Here is a 17,941-nt window from a genome sequence, read left to right as displayed (position 1 = left end):
CTAAGGTGTGATAGGATTTAGTTCACTTATTGTATTAGAATTAGAGATAGTGGACTATTCTCACTGAGCTAGGCTCTGCAGACGTGAGAAATTGAACTACCTAAGCAATTCCTTGCCCCCTACTTTTGTTGTGTTTTACATAGTGTCATCAGAAATACCTATTTCCATTGTCATTTCCATTCAAAACGCTCTATGTTACTTAACAATTATCAAATGTTTGATTCATCAATATTTAACACCAATCCTTAAACTTAAACCAAACCTAATCTTACTTATTATAAATAGACCCATTGAAATCTTCATATGTATGGCAATTTGCAAAGTTAGGAACTTGAAGAATTGGATGCTCTTAGAGTATTAGGATGGAATCATATAGATAAAAATAACATAAGCACGTGAATGGAAAAACACTTTCAAACAAAATGGAAATAATAAGAATACTGTAAAGATTAAAGCTTGTCCCTGATTTGCATGAAGTCGTACAAACTTTTCGTTATTTTAAAGACACTAACACTTACTTTAGTATTCATAAATGCCAATGGAATAGATTCCATGAAAAAAGGGTAACCCTAATTAATAATTATCAATGATTTAATGATACTTTAATTGAAATTCCCCCAACAACCCTAATTATTTTATCTTTTTCTCCAACACCTACATCACTTTTTTATTATTTTTTTTAAAAGTTTGTTCCCAAATCCCAATCTTTATGTTCCTTTTTAGTTCCAACGCAAGTATCTTTTAGACAAATTCTTGCCAAGTCATCATCACCCAAGGACTTATTTTGTTTCTTTTCAACCTCACAATTAATTTCTCAATCACATGTACTTCTATATTATGTTGCATCTGTTGCGGATAGAATACCAAAGACCAAAATCTAAAATCCGAATATAAATTTCTCTCAAAAATTCTCTTCAAAATTTTTCATCAAATCTCACGTACTCTAAACAAGATTATAAAGACTCTTTAATTAGGTTAATATTAAAACCCTAATATAATTAAAATATTCCTAGACTAACCAGATCTTAATTGAAAAAAGGTAACAAAGTTTAACTGGGAGAAGAAACTCGGTTTCAGTTGAATACACGTCGTGACGAGGCATATCGCCTCGCCGGGACGTCGTGCTCCTCCTCATCGTGACATTGAAATCGGCTTATATTTTGAAAACGAAGATGGGAGTCGCCACCAATCACTTTTAGGAGGCGTGATCGAGTCACCTCGTAATTTGATCATTTTAATAAGAGGTTTGATTTATTAAAATAATGTTTTTCGGTTTACAAAAATTCAGAAAATGGGTTCGGGATTCGGTTACGCATGAGGAAAGATTACCACCCTCGTTATGCCCAAAATTGGTACCTAATTGATTACTTGATGTCTTTAGTGTCGAAAATTGAAAATTTGAAAAGAATTTGAAACACGGTCCTTTTTTGCATAAAGTTATTAAGATATGATTTAACTAAATTAAATTAAATGGAAAAGGCCTTATTTCGATTAGGTTAAAATAGTGATTTGAGTTTAGAAGGAATTATTAGGTTAATTGGTTTTAAAAATGGGGAATCGGGACCTCGATTTTATAAACTGAGCCATAAATATTTTTATAAAAATTTAGGAAGTGTCATTAAGGTAGTATTAAAGTTCCGTTCAAAAATTTTATCGTTTCGATAGTTAATTAATTGATAAGGACTAAATTGAAAAAGGTGCAAAACTTGCTAAAGTGATTAAATAGCATAAATGGAAAACAAGGGAGGACTAAAATGGTAATTAGACACCCAAGGAATGGCTGAGGCGGCATAAGTAGAAAAAAATCTTGGAATTAGGTGATTTAAGGGCAAAATTATAAATTTTGTGAAATTAACTTAAATAAATTTAATTCTAAACTTTTCTAAGCTATTCTTCTTCTAATTTTCAGTCCAAAAATGTCATTGAAGGTCCTCTAATCTGGTTTTTCATATTTTTGCATCATGTGAGTTCAATTCTTGCTCTTTTCTTGTAATTTTTGTGTTTTTAAGACTTTTACAATTAGGTCCAACTATCTATTTCATTAGTTTTTGTTATTATGGGTAATTTTGAAATTTACCATTGATAAGTTTTGGATGTTTATAATGAATTAACATGGATTTGAAGCTTTAATTTTGTTATATGATGATTTTATCAAGAAATTTCAATAGAAATTGATTTTAAGACCTAATTGTGAAGAAGATTAAATCTTAGGGTTTGGCATTAAATTATGTTTATCAAAGGCTATGTAATAGCTTATAATATTTAGATAAAGTGTTAGTTGAGAAAAATTAGCTCATTTGATGAGTTAATTGGTAAGGGACTAAATTGAAAAAAATGTAAAAGTTGAGGTAATTGTGTAATTTTAAAATTTGAAGGGTATAAATTGTGAAGTGGACTGAAAGTGAAATATATGCCAATGAATGAAAAATTTTACATTCTAAATTAAGAGCTCGTAGATCAATGAGAAAAAGGGAAATTAGCCGAGTAATCTCTGAACTATTACCAATTTTACAATCCAACCTAGGTAAGTTCATATGGTTAAACTATCGTGATTCTTTGTTAATTTAGGAATGGTATAATATATTTATTCATTTTTTTGTTGAAATTAAGATTATTGTAAAAACATGAAATTTGAATTGAATGTTTAAAACGAGTAGAACGCAGGATTGAGTACGATCGTTCCGTGGTAAAGAATGAATTGATGGGTAAGACCATGGTTAAGACCATGGCAATGTTTAAATGTAAGACAATAGCTGGGCTATGGCATTTTAATGAAAAGACCATAATTGGGTTATGACACCTTGAACATAAGACCATGGTTGGACCATGGCAGTATAGATACATGTGTAAAACCATAGTTGGGCTATGGCATTCTGATGATAAGACCATAACTGGGTTATGGCACTACAAATGTAAGATCATGACAGGGTCATGGCAATGCATGTGTAAGACCATAGTTGGACTATGACACAAAAAGAACAATGTACTCATATCCGTAAGTCATTCTTCGATTCAGTAAGAAATAGTAAGAGGTTTATGTGATTGAATTGAAAGATTTATAGATTATTATTGATATTGATCTGAAGGAAGTGTGTTTATTGATTATTTTGTATTTAATAGGGAAAAATGTATGAATTATTTACAATTTAATTTATTATATTATACTAAGTTCGGTAAGATCAATGTTTAACCTATTGAACTTACTAAGCTTTATTAAGCTTACTCATGTTGTTTAATGTTCTTGTAAATTAATGTGTAGTCGGAAGATCGAATCAACACATCAAGCTACACTATCCAGTTTATTCCGGTAGTTTTTGCAATGTAAATTTTGGTTTATATGGCATGTATAGGGTTGGTTTGGTAATGAAATAGTTTGAATTGTGGTTGTGAATATTAAATGTTTGTATACATGTAATTAGTAGTAAAATTTGATAAATCAATGAAATGAGTTAAATAGGTAGGTATAAGTAAATGAAGTATTTGTGATGTTATGTCATGTTGAGAACATGTTTTAGCTTGTATTGATTGTTTGGTTGGGATATTGGTGTATGTGAATGTTGAGTGCAAGTTAATGTCAAAATGGGTGAGAAAAGTGGCCTTAAAATGGCCTATTTTCATCTACACGGGCAGGGACACGGGCATGAGTCCCATGCTTCTAAGAAAATTTTTAAAATTTTGGGAAAAATTCCCTAAGTACCCGGTTTAGTCCCGATTCACTTCTAAGGTGAATATTGGGCCTCGAAAGTCCATCTAAGGGACAATATGAGTGTTATATGATTGATTCTTAATATGTGTAACAAAGGTTGGGAAATGTTCGTATTTAATTCGTAAAGTTCGGTAATGCTCCGTAACTCTGTTCCAGTAACGGATAAGGGTTAGGGGTGTTACAATACAATCTATGTTGATTCATAAGCATCTTTGCGAGGAAATTGAGCATATGGTGCATCAGTTTGTTTGGGGGTCTTCGAGCAGGGGTCAAAAAGTGGCTCTGGTTAGTTAAAAAGATGTTTGTCAGCCTCGAGAGCATGGCGGGCTTGGCCTTCGAAAGCTGTAAGATCATAACACTTCATTCATGATGAAGTTGGGCTTTAAACTCGTGACTGATCTTAGAGCCCTTTGGGTACAGGTCCTTTGAGTTAAATATAGGGTTACAAACGGAATTCCTAAATATTTATCACAGAGTAGATGCTCATTCCTATGGAAAGCCCTCACAAAGGTTTAGCCTCTTATTCGAGGAAATCTATTTTAGTCAATAGGGGATGGGAGAAATGTCAAGTGTTGGCGAGATCCATGGGTCCCAAATATGGGGCCCTTAGTTAATTTGATTCCTAGATATTCAAATCTTGATTTAGAATGATTACTAAGTGATATAATCTCAGATGACGACACATGGAACCAATATTTGTTTCTTGTTTGGATGTCATAGATGGTTCTTCGAAAGATTATCCACCTACCCCACAACAGGTGTTGATAGGATCATCTAGGGAGGGACGTCGATGGGTTCTTTTTTGGTTAAAAATGCTTATGGAAAAATTCGAGAAAAATCTTAAAAGTCGAAGGAGGCTATGTGGAAGATCCCCTAGAAGTTTCAAGGACCACAAAGGGTTAGGGTTTTTTGTTTGGCTCACTTTCAAGCAGAGTTTCTCACTAATATGGAAAGAGTACGACGAGGTATTGGCCATAGCTCGGCGTGTGGGATTTATGGGCACATCTCTGAGGACGTGTTGCACTCTATTAGGGATTGTCCTACTACAAGAGATATTTGGAACCTTTTAATTCCTATTGACCAAATTGTTAGCTTTTATTTAGGTAATTTATAGGAATGGATCATCTCAAACTTGCAAAATGAACATGACTTAGGATTTGGAGACATCGGTTGGGAATATTTTTTTAGGATCCTCATATGGCGCATATAGAAAAATTGCAACCTATTTATTTTTCAGGGTGCATCTTGAAGCAGCAATGGCATTATTAAGGTCTCATATAGCTCAGCCAAATAGTTTACGATGATAGTTAGGGGCCCGATAAATTCGCTTCAAGCTCCGAGTTTGTGCCCCAATTTGCTTGGTAACTAGGTCTACTTGAACAGTAATGGTTCCGTCAAGCTTGAGGACGGTTCTGCTTCAACAGGAGGAATTGTGCGAGACTGAAACGGGAAGTGAGTCTTTCGCTTTAATAGATTTATAGGGATTTGCTCAATATTCGAGGCTGAATTGTGGGGAATCTTGGATGGCTTAGGCATCTTGATTGATTGAGGTTATGGTAATGTGTTGGTTCAGACGGATGGCCTTGAAGTGGTTATTGCAATACATGAGGGACTCACTGAAGGTTTTAACCTTGCTTTGATTAGGAGGATTCTTCAGTTGTTTTCTCAGTTTCAACATTGGAGTATTTTCCATATCCCTAGAGAAGAGAATGAGGAAGCTGATAGACTGGTCAAGTTGACTCATTTGGATAGTCAAGGATTACAAGTTTTTGAAGTCTCCTCGTTTGGGGGAATGGGTTATGTGATGTAGTCTATCATTTTTATTCTTCTTTGTCACCAAAAAATAAGAGCGAGTTAATTTTACTGTACATCCCTAAATTATAATTTTTGTTTTAAATTGATTCTTAAATTTTAAAAATTTTTAATTATATTTCTAACCATTGAGGTTTTATTAATAAAATCCTTTTATTATTAAAATTGTTAATTTAACCATTAAATGAGACATCAGATCTTATGTGGCATAGTTTAAAATGAAAAAAAAATGAATATTGTAAAAAATGCATGTTGTAAAAATCTTGGTTTTGAGATTTACAAAAATTTTATCGTTCGTGCTCTCTTTTTTCGGTTTTACTTTACTTTTAGTTTTAACTTTTAAAAGTGATGAGGTAACGTTTTACTTTTCTTTAACTTTTTTTTATTTTAAATTATGTCACATAAGATTTACCGTGTCATTTTACGATTTTAATAACAGAAGAATTGGATAGTATAACATAGATAGTTTGGGAGTGTAATTAAAATGTTTTAAAGTTTTAGGACTAATTTAAAACGAGAATCATAGTTTCAAGATGTTTGGTGCAATTAACTTTAGATGTAATTATTTAAAAGAAATATAAATGTAATTAAGAACTAGGAAAGGAAAGTCCATATAATTTTATTTATGTTGGTAGCAATTAAGGTGCTAAATTTTTGTGAATGTACATGAGAGACCCCTCTATTATAGGGACATGATTAAATTAGTCATTTTATTATTAAGTTGATCAATTTAGTCCTTTTATTATTAAAAAGAAAAAAAATGTTAAATTGGAATAGAGTTAACATTTACTATTTAAAAATATCATTTATTGTTTAATAGAGTTAATATTTTTAAAGTTATGATGAGTCTATAAATGAAATATTTTGTTTAGAATTAAACTACAATAGAAAAAAATATTTTTTACACAGTAAATATTAGCTTTGTTACAATTTGAATTTATTTGATTCTTTTTAACAGTATAGAGATTAAAATTTTCTATTTAATAATAGAGGGACTAATCCCTATAATACAGATAATTCCATAATTCCTTAACCTAATTTTTTGTATTATATTTATTCATAAATATCGCTGCATTACTATTTTTAGTAATAAAAAATTAATTGAATTACACTAATTTAGTTTACAAGTCTACAATTAATATTACAACGCAAATATTTATACTTTCATATCCTTTTACTTTTATGAAATTGAATTTAAGAGGAATCAAAGATTACTTAATTATCTTCTTCTTCTTTTTTTTATTTTACGAGAGATAGAATAATCCGTTAATTATCAACTTAAAATTAATCAAAATATCTCAAAGTACTTATAAACACAAGTTATGATCATATCTACTTAATTATGGCAAAAAAGAATAGTTGAAATAACTTAATTTTACCCCCCAAAAAAGGGCTAGATTGCTTGTTATTTGTTATTGTAGGTGTGCCTCACATTTATCGGACTTCAAGCAGGACTTCTTCTCCCAGTTAAACTCTACTATTTTTTTCCGTTAAACTCTAATTATTCCAATAATATTTTAGCATGATTAGACTTCTAATCTTAGCCTATTTAAAGGAGCTTTGTATCCCTATTTTGAGAGGTAAATTAAGAGGCAATTAAAAGATGTAATACTATAGATATAGTATTTTTCTTTTGGGGGCGACAAGATGTAGTCGCATGTGAGTTTTAGTGAGAATTTTTGTGGTAATTATGGAGAGAATTTTGTACCCCTTTTGAGAGAACTCTATGAGAATTTTGTACTCTCGTTTGTTTACCTCATTTATTGAAAAGTCAAACCCTCTTTTGCCAGTAATTTTTCCCTCTTTGAGGGTTTTCTACATAAAATATTTGTATTTATTGTTTATACGGATCGAATCCAATAATTATCTTGAAAAAGAAATTATTATTATTATTTAAATAAAATGTACTAAGCACTGAAATCATTTAATAAAGAAGTAATTATCTTGAATGTATCTTTTCAAGAAACGTCGTTGACGTGTACGTATTATATATAACATTTAAGGTTAAACTAATCATGCAAAACTTAATATTAGAGTCAAATGAAAATGAAAATGAAAGCATGACATAGTTGACATTTGAGGTTCTCTTGTAGGGATTTGCTTTTCTATATCATTCCTAACAATTGTGACAAATGTGTTGGTTTTAGATAAGTTTTTTAGGGTAAGAAATGGAATTGGTGTTTATTGATTATTATGTCTTTTGACTTAAGGATATACAACTAGATTTTGCTATATATAACTACCTTTTATCTTATGCCATATATTAATACGTGTAGAACTGAGTCCAAATGATAAATTTGTAATAAAAAAATTTATATGTCAGATCAAAGAGTAAATTAGTTTTTCTATTAAAATTTTCATCTATTTCTACTGTTAAAAACTGACATGGTTGACAAAGTAATCAGACAGTTACATGTGATGTACTATGCATGCTTCATTATGATGTAAAAGAACCAATTTTTAACAAGAAGACATGTTTACTGTTTGATTTAATGTACAATGATTAATTTCTCCACTTTTTTAGTAGATGAGGTAAAATGCAGTCTAACTTCTAATATAATGGCCTATATGATACTTTTATTGATTTTTTTATTAATTATCAAACTTGCCATCAATTATCAACAAATATGAATTCATAAATAAAATTAGATTTCCAGAGATATTTCTTTTCTAGAAATTAAAGTTTAGAAGAAAAAAAAGAATTACAGATGTCGAGATTCAAACCCCAAGTTTTTTAAATATACTAGAGTTGTCTATGGGTTGGGGCGAACCCTAACAAAATTTTAGGCCCGATTGCTAGGTTTAGGCTCACCTAACTCGAAGATTTATGCCTAAGCCCAGCCCGACCCGTATTACTTTTTTAAAAAAAATAGTTTTATATAAAAATTTAAAAAAATATAATACACCAAATACACTAAAAATATTAAAATAATATTTCCCAACAAAGTGAAAATAAATTAAAAAAAATCTTTATACTTAAACAACATTAAGATAAGTGCAACTTAACAAGCAAATACTTCTAAAATAGTAGCAAAATTAACAATAAAACAAGTGTTATTCAATATCCAAATATTAACAACAAAATAGTAGCAACATAATAATGAAATGGTAGCAAAACAGTGGTAAAAGGTGAGAAAACAACAGCAAAACATGCAAAAACAACAGAGATTTTTTTATTGAAACTTTGGGTTGGGCTGGGCCTGGACCAAAAAACCTTACTCGAGCCCAACCCATTTTCTAAATGAGCCTTATTTTTTTATCCAATTTCATTTTTTAGATCTATATTTTTGTCTAAATCGTTCCATTTTTTAGGCGGACCAATTGACAACTCTAATATATACTTATATTTCATTTCCCAAAGAAATGAATTGGGTGGAGAATATTATAGAAATTAATGACGAAATGTTCAACTGCTTACATGATTTTTGTTTCTTTGACCCCCAACTCCCAAAAATAATTTTAATTTGATAGTTCATAAAATAAATTCTTGAAAAGTAGTCCTTCAATGCTTCCTTCTTAGTTTTTACAAGTGTTAGTTTTAGGGTATTATTATGGTACAATATAGCTAGGTTGGATACATAGCTTATGTTTCATTAATGGAGACTTAATATTTGTTTTTTTTAAGGCATCCACTGGAACGAGTTCAATAACTAACCCTTCACGTTCGGTAGGTTCATTAAGGGAGTAGACTCTAGCTACGAGTTTTAAAGTTAATCCATATCCAGAGTAAGGATTGAACCATTAATTATCGGTTAAGGTAGAAAAAACTTTTACCATCTCACCTAACTCTCGTGATTTAAAACTCAAATATATTATAAAACATTAAAAGTTATTATTTTGAATTTAAAAACTCTAAATGGCAAGTCATCATGTTAAAAATTAGTTGTGTAAAAGTATAAGGCTATGTCAATAGATATATTCACTTATAAGCTTTTTATTCCACTATGAAGGTATAAAATAATAGTTCATTATAAACTACATAAACGTGTTTATGAGATATTTTATAGAATTATCTTAGATTAGATAGCTTCCTAGCACCTAAAAATCTTGGGAGGTTAATAAATATGCAATAATAGAGAAACAAATTATTATATTTTCTATAATCGTTATTATTATCATAAAAAAAAGTTTACCAAATTTAATATTATCAAAAAGCTAACAAATTATAAGTAAATTATTAATATTATTTTATCATATATTATTTTCTACGTCAATTGGTAAATTTTTTATAAGTCTATTAATCATTTAAAATAATATAAAAATGTGTCGATTGAGTCTTAGCTTAATTGATATGAACATTATTGTCAATGTAGGAAGACGTGTGTTCAAATGTGCTGAAGTGCATTATCCTCCTATTTATAGGTCGAGGAAGAGCTATGAGTATTTCTAGGTATTATATCAAAAAGAGCAAATATGACCAGAATTTTTAATAAGATTGTTTAAAAAATTAATGTAAAAATTTAGAAATAGTTGAATAAAGCGGTGATTAAAGCTCTTGTGAGACATCTGTTTGGTATGGGCTCGAACCGTACTCCCATTCCTTACCCTTAATATCGAAAAAAATAAAAATCATTTTTGTTATTGAAAAATAACCAATGGTATTTTTGTTTTAATTATATATAATATCTTTAAAGAAGATAACTTAAATTTCATATATTTGGAGGAAGAAAATAAAAAGAAGCAGAAACCAACAAAACAAGATGAAAAAGGGCGGGGAAGCAGAAAACGACAAGAAAATGAAATGGAAACTAAATAAGGGGGACACGTGGCAGATAAAGATCAGTACAAGTCAAATCGTTGGCTACGCTGATCGTCCTTCGTTACTGCTCTTTTTAATAGCTGAGTGGGCCCCACCACCCCACCTCCCAATCTCTTATTTCCCTCTTTCTATTTATTTTCCTCCAAAAGCTTTTTCATTTTCTCAGTAACCAAACACCCTCCCCCACTCTCCCTACACTCTCTCTTCCACCACCATCATATTTCACGGTAAAAAAAAAAGAGAGAATGAAATATGGTAGGATTAAGTGTAATTTTAGAGAATCAAAAGAGTGGTAGAAATATTAATATAATTAGTAAAAAAAGCCCACAAGTTATTAGCAAAACAAGCATGTTAATCAACACCAGCAGCAGCAGCAGCAAAGTTTCTTTTGTACAATCTGAGTTAAATTACGTAGCTCCTGCTTTTCTCGAACAATGCTTTCTTTGCAAACAAAAACTCTTACCTGCCAAAGACATCTATATGTACAAGTAAGCTTTTCTGTTTTCTATTTTGATTGGATTTCCCATATGACTGATTTGGGTGTTTTTATTTTTTTTTATTTTTTTGGTAGAGGAGATAGGGGTTTTTGCAGCGTGGAGTGTAGGTGCAGGCAAATTTTAATGGACGAAGAAGAGATTTTAAAGAAAGCAAACTGTTCTTTGGCAGCCATGAAACCTCCTCCTTCTTCTGCTTCATCTTCCTCAGCTCACCGCCACGGTAAAGCTGGTAGAAACCATGCTTGTTGAGAAAGAGCTGCCAAGAACACAAAAACAAGGGTTTTTCTTATCTTTTGTTTTGTACTAATTCGCAGTTTTAGTTTGAGGCTAATTTTGCAATGAAAATGTTAATCCTCTATCGTTTTGTTTACTATTCCTGGATTGAAGGCTGAAAAGACTCTCTTTTTTTTTTTTTTTTCCTTTTACTACGTAGTATTATAAATAGATAGTTATATTTTTCTGTGTGCAGATAAATAGATAGATATAATATGTGTATATATGTATAGATATATGAGCGTCCATGGTTTGTTTTGTTCACTTCTCAATCTCGATTCCAGAAGTTCTTTTTGTTTTTCTTTTTAACTTGATTCCACAAGTTTTTTGAACAAGATATACATAAACAAAAAGAAAACGTTTAAGGTTAAAATCTACCATAAGTCCCTATACTTTTCAAAAATTTGAAATATAGTTCTTATACTTCTATTTTCAAGAGTTTAACCCTCTATCTTTTAGATTTCAAATTTTAAATTTATGTTCCATTGTTAACATTGTTAAATTTGTTGGTATGACATTTTGATAATCAGCAAATGTCGTGTTAACATAAGAAATAGATTAAATTTTTGAAAATAAAAGTATAGGGATTAAATTTTAATTTTTAAAAAGTATAGGAAGTTGTGACATATTTTAACCAATATTTAAACATAACTTGATTTTATCACAACCGTAAATTTTTTTTAATAAAAAATTTTTATATTAGAATTAATCATTATAAGTATTTAATTAATTTAAATGATTAAAAATATGATTAAGGTCTCCGTTAGCATTTTGTTTCCTTTATTTAAAAAGAGTAAATTAGTTCGTGTACATTAAATTAAAGAGTAAATTGATATTTTTTATTAAAATTTTTATTAATTTCTATTATTAAAAATTAATATGACTAACAGAATAATTAAATAGTGACAAATAACGTGCATGTACCTCTTATTGACATACATAATTTTTAAAATAAAAGGATCAATTTACTTTTTTATTTAACATATAATAATTAATTTGCTCTTTTTTGCCCTCTTTTGAGTAAAAATAAAATACAATCCACCTCCTAGTATAAAGTTCTAGATAATACTTTTACCGAATGGATTTTAGGGGTTGAATTTGGATGCTCAACATTTAAAGACTTCATCTTTGCCATCTTGGTCAAGCTTCATACAAAGAAGGTTACAAAAGTTCATTGACCATAGTACAAGTCTTACCTAAAATCAAAGAGCCCATAGGCTCACCCCTAAAGAAAAAGCTCAGAGGTTGAACCCTTGAAAACAAAGTTGAATCGGGTAACTCCATCAAGCGGATTATAAAAAGAAGTCGCAATCGAGGTACGCCACAAGCACCATCAAGAAAAACCACCAAATCCACATTGACAAAGTAAGCGGAAACAAGATCGAAGTCAATAGCCAACATCGTGATGCCAAGAAACGAGTGAAGGGGGAATCCAACCTATAGGCAGAGCTGATTATCGCTCGAGCCAACCGACCCCATGGCCACGTAGTGATTCTTGGTCTATATCTAATACAATCCCGCTCGATCAAGCTTTCCTTAATCGATACATCATAACAACAATAAAGGAAGAAACATAAAATAGTCTTAATAAAAGCCTACACAACATATGTCGACTGTTTCTCCAGCTAGTCCGAGGGAATGGGCTCCCCAAAAAATCCAACTAGTCATATACGGTGACGGAATGGCGATAGTGGAGGCCAATTGGCCAAGAAACATTGAACAACCATACGAATAGCCAAAGAGAATGGGTCAGGGAAATCAGGGAAGGGGAATCATGGAAGCTCCCGCTTTCCCTCACCAAAGTCAACGACCAGACCAGAGAGGTGACAAGAACCAAACAAATCCATCTAAACAAAAAAGGGCAGCAAAGCTTGGATAGAGAAGAGCCACCATGAAAAAGGGGGGAAATGACAAAGGAGACGAAAAGGGGGTAAGCAACACTGGCCAAGCGACAGTATGGCCACTCATGCATGGGAGGAACTAGGAATCTCAAGTGGTGCATGTTTGAAGAGAGAGAGAGAAAAAGAGAAACAAAATACTAGTTGATTGGTTTTTTGGTAAAGCGGGTACGAGTTAAATAGTTAATGTTTATTAAGGGCTGATTTAGCAATATTTTTTAAAAGCGCTTTCAAAAAGTGTTGAGGAAAAATATTTTTGAGAAGTATTTTTAAAAAGTTTAATTTAAGATTTGAGTGTTTAGCGTTGCTGTCAAAAAATACTTTTGAGAAATAAAATGTTCATTTTAGACATGTTATATTAAGTAACAAATATGCATTTAAATAATGTTCAAATTAGTTAATATTATTATATTTTAGTAAGAATATAAAAAAATTATTATAACTTGTTAATATTTTAATATATGAAATATAAATTTTAAATATTTTTAAAGTATAAATTTTAAATATTACTTTTTAAATATAAAAAGTACTTGGCCCCATGTCTGGCCAAGGGAGCCGCCGAGCTCCGCCACGACGGCTCCGCCGTCCACGGTGGCCGAAAAATAAAAAGTGTCTTTTTTTGACCTTTTGGCTTCTAAAGCCCTGATCTGAAGATTACAAACCTAAAGGGTAAAAAATCTTCAATTTTTTTTCTTTTTCTGTTCGCTTTTTTTTATATATATACATGTACTAATAGGTTCAAAAATTTTAAAAAAATCACCTTTTGAAATTTATCTGTTTTTGATTTCTCTTGTGTCCCCCCTAAAAGTTACACTAATCGTTGTGGCTTTATAACCAATTTACATATTGTTTTTTTCTATTGTTTTGTACTACTTCTTGCGTGTTTTTTGCTAATTTTTGCAGGGTTAGTCGACGGAGCAGTTGGTGGCAGAAGCTAGGGGCGGCGGCGGCGCAGGCTAGGGTGCGGCACTAAGGTTTCTGTTTCTGTTTAGGTTTTGGGTCCGTTGGGCTACTAGGTTTTTATTTTGGGCTATTTGGGCCACATGTAATTTTTGGATCTGATTTTTTTTTGTAATGGACTTGGACTATTATAATTATTTTGGTTATATATATATTTATTGTCTCGGGCTAAATTGGCCCATTACAGCTGCCCCTCTTTGCTCGTTGACGTGTAACAGGAATGGAGCAAAGATTTTAAAGCGGGTCAATTTTGCTTGGTCTTGCCAAGTCTCGACCTATTTGGTGTTTCTCTTTTTCAATTGGCCTCAGTCTAACCCACTACAACTTCAGGGATATAGGAATTGTAATTTCAATCTACTCCACTACATCTTCAAGGAAATAAGATTTGTATCTTCAATCTACTCCACTGCAATTTCAGGGAGATAAGATTTGTAGCTTTAATCTGCTCCACTGCAACTTCAAAGAGATAAGATTTGTAGCTTTAATCTGCTCTACTACAACTTCAGAGTGATAAGATTTGCTATCTTCAATCTGCTCCACTACAACTTCAGGGAGATAAAATTTATAGCTTTAATCTGCTCTACTACAACTTCAGAAAGATAAGATTTGCTATCTTCAATCTGCTTCACTGCAACTCAGGGAGATAAAATTTGTAGCTTTAATCTGCTCTACTGCAAATTCTGAGAGATAAGATTTACTATCTTGAATCTGCTCCACTACAACTTTAGGGAGATAAGATTTGTGGCTTTAATTTGCTCCATTGCAACTTCAGGAAGATAAGATTTGTAGGTTTAATCTACTCTACTGCAACTTCAGAGAGATAAGATTTATAACTTTAATCTGCTCCACTGCAACTTCAAGGAGATAAGACTCGCCACGATAACTTCAATCCGTCCCACTACAACTTCAGGTGTATAGGATTTGTGCTTTCACTGATTTGTTACACCGTTCTCTAGGGAACATGACCTATAGGATCCATTTCATGGGCCTATATTTATGCTAAGCAATTAGGATGCTATGATCAGAATGAATCAAATGCTCCTAACTAGACGTATATGAATGATATTTGCATGAATGTAAAATGTTATTTTTCGATAATGATCCTCTTTAAATGTTTAGGTTGACATTGCTCGTTGTTCATCAAGGTTCTATCATTGATGTATTACAATGCCTTCTTGTTCAGCTGGTATTTTTGATAGAAAACTCGAAGAAATAATCACAATTTAAACTATTCTTTCCTAAATATTTTCGACTCTTAAATTTGGTTAGTTCTGACTAGTGGTCCTATTTTAGGTTATTGTACTATTTAGAAAATCTTTAAGAGCAATAAGCAGAACTCCTTTTACTTGAATGTTATTAGTCCATTAATCGCTATTTCAATGAAAAATGCTTGAATAAGATCGGAACAATGGACAAGATTGAAATTTATTGGGAGCAAAGCTTGAAATGAATAAATTAATCAAAATTGCAAGCGTTGCTAAAATATAAAATGAGTAAGATGAAACTAGGTGCCCTAGATATCGTAATATGAGCTTCTCTACACGAACTTCTTGAAGACCATTTTGAGCCTGATATGTGTTTAGGAGATCTAGAGTACTTTGTTGATGCCCTAAGATGCAACGTTTTTTCTTTTGAGAGGACACGACTATTACATGTTCAATCTTCAATCAAAATTTGAGTTGCCCTTTCCCGGGTTTTCAACTCAAAACCCCTTTGGTCTCAATGCGCCCTTCACGAGTTTTCGCCTTAGCCTCTCCTTTTTTTTTAAGTGAAGTATTTCTTGATTGAATTCGAATTCACAAGGTTGGGCAGGTTCTTACCATCTATCTCGGTCAAAATCAGCGCTCCTTTAGAAAAGGCCTTCTTTACCACATAAAGTCCTTCCCAGTTTAACACCCACTTTCCTTTAAAGTCCTTTTGTTTGGAAAGGATCTTTTTCAATATCAGGTCCCCGTCATGAAATTCTCTAGGGTGAACCTTTTTGTCATAAGCTTGCATCATTCGTTTTTGGTATATCTGACCATGACAGATATCTGACCATGACAGATAGCTTTTAGTTTTAGTCATTTTTCCCACGATCTTCTTAATGTTCTTATTGGATGCCTCCACCACACCATTCATTTTTGGGCGATATGGTGATGACTTGTGATGTTTGATCCTGAATTGACTACAGACTTCCACTATCGTACTGTTGTTTAGATTTAATGCATTGTCAGATATAATCTTTTCTGGCATCCCATACCGACATATGATCTCTTTTTTCAAGAATTTGCTGACTGCCGACTTCATGACATTGGCGTAACAAGTGACCTCTACCCACTTGGTGAAGTAATCAATGACCACAAAGATGAATCGATGCCTATTGAAAGCTTTTGGCGAGATCGGCCCAATGATGTCCATGCCCCACATAGAGAAAGACCATTGAAAAGTTATAACATGAAGAGGTTAAGGAGGCACGTGAATTTTGTCTCCATAAATTTGGCACTTATGGCATCTCTTGGCATAACTGATACAATTTTCTTCCATGGTGGACCAATAATACCCGAATCTCATGATTTGCCTGGCCATTGTAAAACTATTAGCATGTGTTCCACAAACACCCTCGTGGACTTCTTCTAAGATTTTCTTAGCCTCAACAGTGTCCACACATCTTAGTAGCACCTGATCTTTTCTTCTTTTATATAGGATCTCTCCATCTAAGACATAATCATTGGTCAGTCTTCTCAACGTCCTTTTATCATTCTTAGTTGCTTGATCGGGGTATTCATGGTTCTTCACATATCGCAGTATATCGTGGTACCAAGGGTGATATCATTTTCTTCTTCTTCGATGTTGTAACAATTAGCCAGAGCCTCATAAATACTCACCTGAATAGGTTTTACATCCTCTTTGTTTGTTCACTTTGATCATGGAAACTAAAGTAGCCAGGGCGTCAGCCATTTGATTTTCGTCTCGTGAGAGGTAGCAGAAAGTGATGTCATCAAACTCCTCAATTAACTCAAGAACCAGCCTGCGATAATTGATCAATTTTAATCTCGTTTCCCAGCCTGCGAACCTATGATGTATGTTTCGTATTCTGCCATATTGTTCGTGCAATCAAAATCTAATTTACTAGTAAAGGGATAATGATCTCCATTTGAGGATACCAAGACTGCCCTGATTCTATTACCTGCAGCATTTGAAACCCCATCAAAATTTAGTTTCCAATGATGTTCTTCTTAAGTACCTTCTTCAGTGGTCACAACATACATCAAATCTTTGTTTGGGAAATCAAAGTTTAGAGGCTCGTAATCTTCTAAAGCTCTACTGGCTAGAAAATTTGCTATTACACTCCATTTTATTGCTTTTTGGTTCACATAAATTATATCAAATTCAGAAAGCAGAATCTGTCATCGAGTCATTCTTCCATTTAAAGTAGTTGACTCAATCATGTATTTTAGAGGGTCTATTTTTTGGATGAGCCAAGTTGTGTGGTACAACAAGTACTGTCTTAGCCTTCGGGTTGTCTAAATTATGGCACAACACAACTTCTCAATTGACGAGTATCGTGTCTCACATTTAGTGAACTTCTTACTAAGATAGTATATCGCTCTTTCTTTCTTTCCTGACTCGTCATGTTGGCCAAGAACGCATCCTATGGAATTCTCAAATACTTCCAAGTACAGTATCAGTAGCTTATCTAGATTAGGTGGCGTCAGCACTAAGGCATTGGACAAGTAATGTTTGACATTGTCAAAGGTTTTCTGACATTCCTTATCCCATACACCTAGATTGTGTTTCTTAAAGAGACAAAATATGGGGTCACATTTCTCGGTCAGTTGTGAAATAAATCGGGTGATGTAAATTAGTCTTCCTAAGAAACCTCAGACTTCTTTTTGAATGTGTGGTGGAGACAACTCCTATATAGCAATGAATTTATCCAGGTCGATTTCGATCCCCTTTTCGCTGACTGCAAATCCTAGAAATTTTCCCGACCTATCCCCGAAGGTACATTTTACTGGATTAAGCTTTAGTTGGAATTTTTTCAACCTTAACA

At 32.3% G+C, this 17,941-nt stretch overlaps 1 protein-coding gene across 1 annotated transcript; it reads left to right on the top strand.

The window, feature by feature from the left end:
• Positions 1-10,424: 10,424 nt before the first annotated feature.
• On the top strand, positions 10,425-11,169 carry LOC107911290 (FCS-Like Zinc finger 15). The gene is made up of 2 exons (XM_016839159.2): positions 10,425-10,765; positions 10,849-11,169. The coding sequence occupies exons 1-2, from the start codon at positions 10,530-10,532 to the stop codon at positions 11,021-11,023; spliced, it is 411 nt and encodes a 136-aa protein (XP_016694648.1). The 5' UTR covers positions 10,425-10,529; the 3' UTR covers positions 11,024-11,169.
• Positions 11,170-17,941: the final 6,772 nt, after the last annotated feature.

The sequence above is a fragment of the Gossypium hirsutum genome, chromosome D02, assembly GCF_007990345.1.
Source record: "Gossypium hirsutum isolate 1008001.06 chromosome D02, Gossypium_hirsutum_v2.1, whole genome shotgun sequence".
Classification (NCBI taxonomy): domain Eukaryota; kingdom Viridiplantae; phylum Streptophyta; class Magnoliopsida; order Malvales; family Malvaceae; genus Gossypium; species Gossypium hirsutum.
Note: the sequence above shows the minus strand (reverse complement) of the source record. Positions and strands in the feature narration are given on the sequence as shown.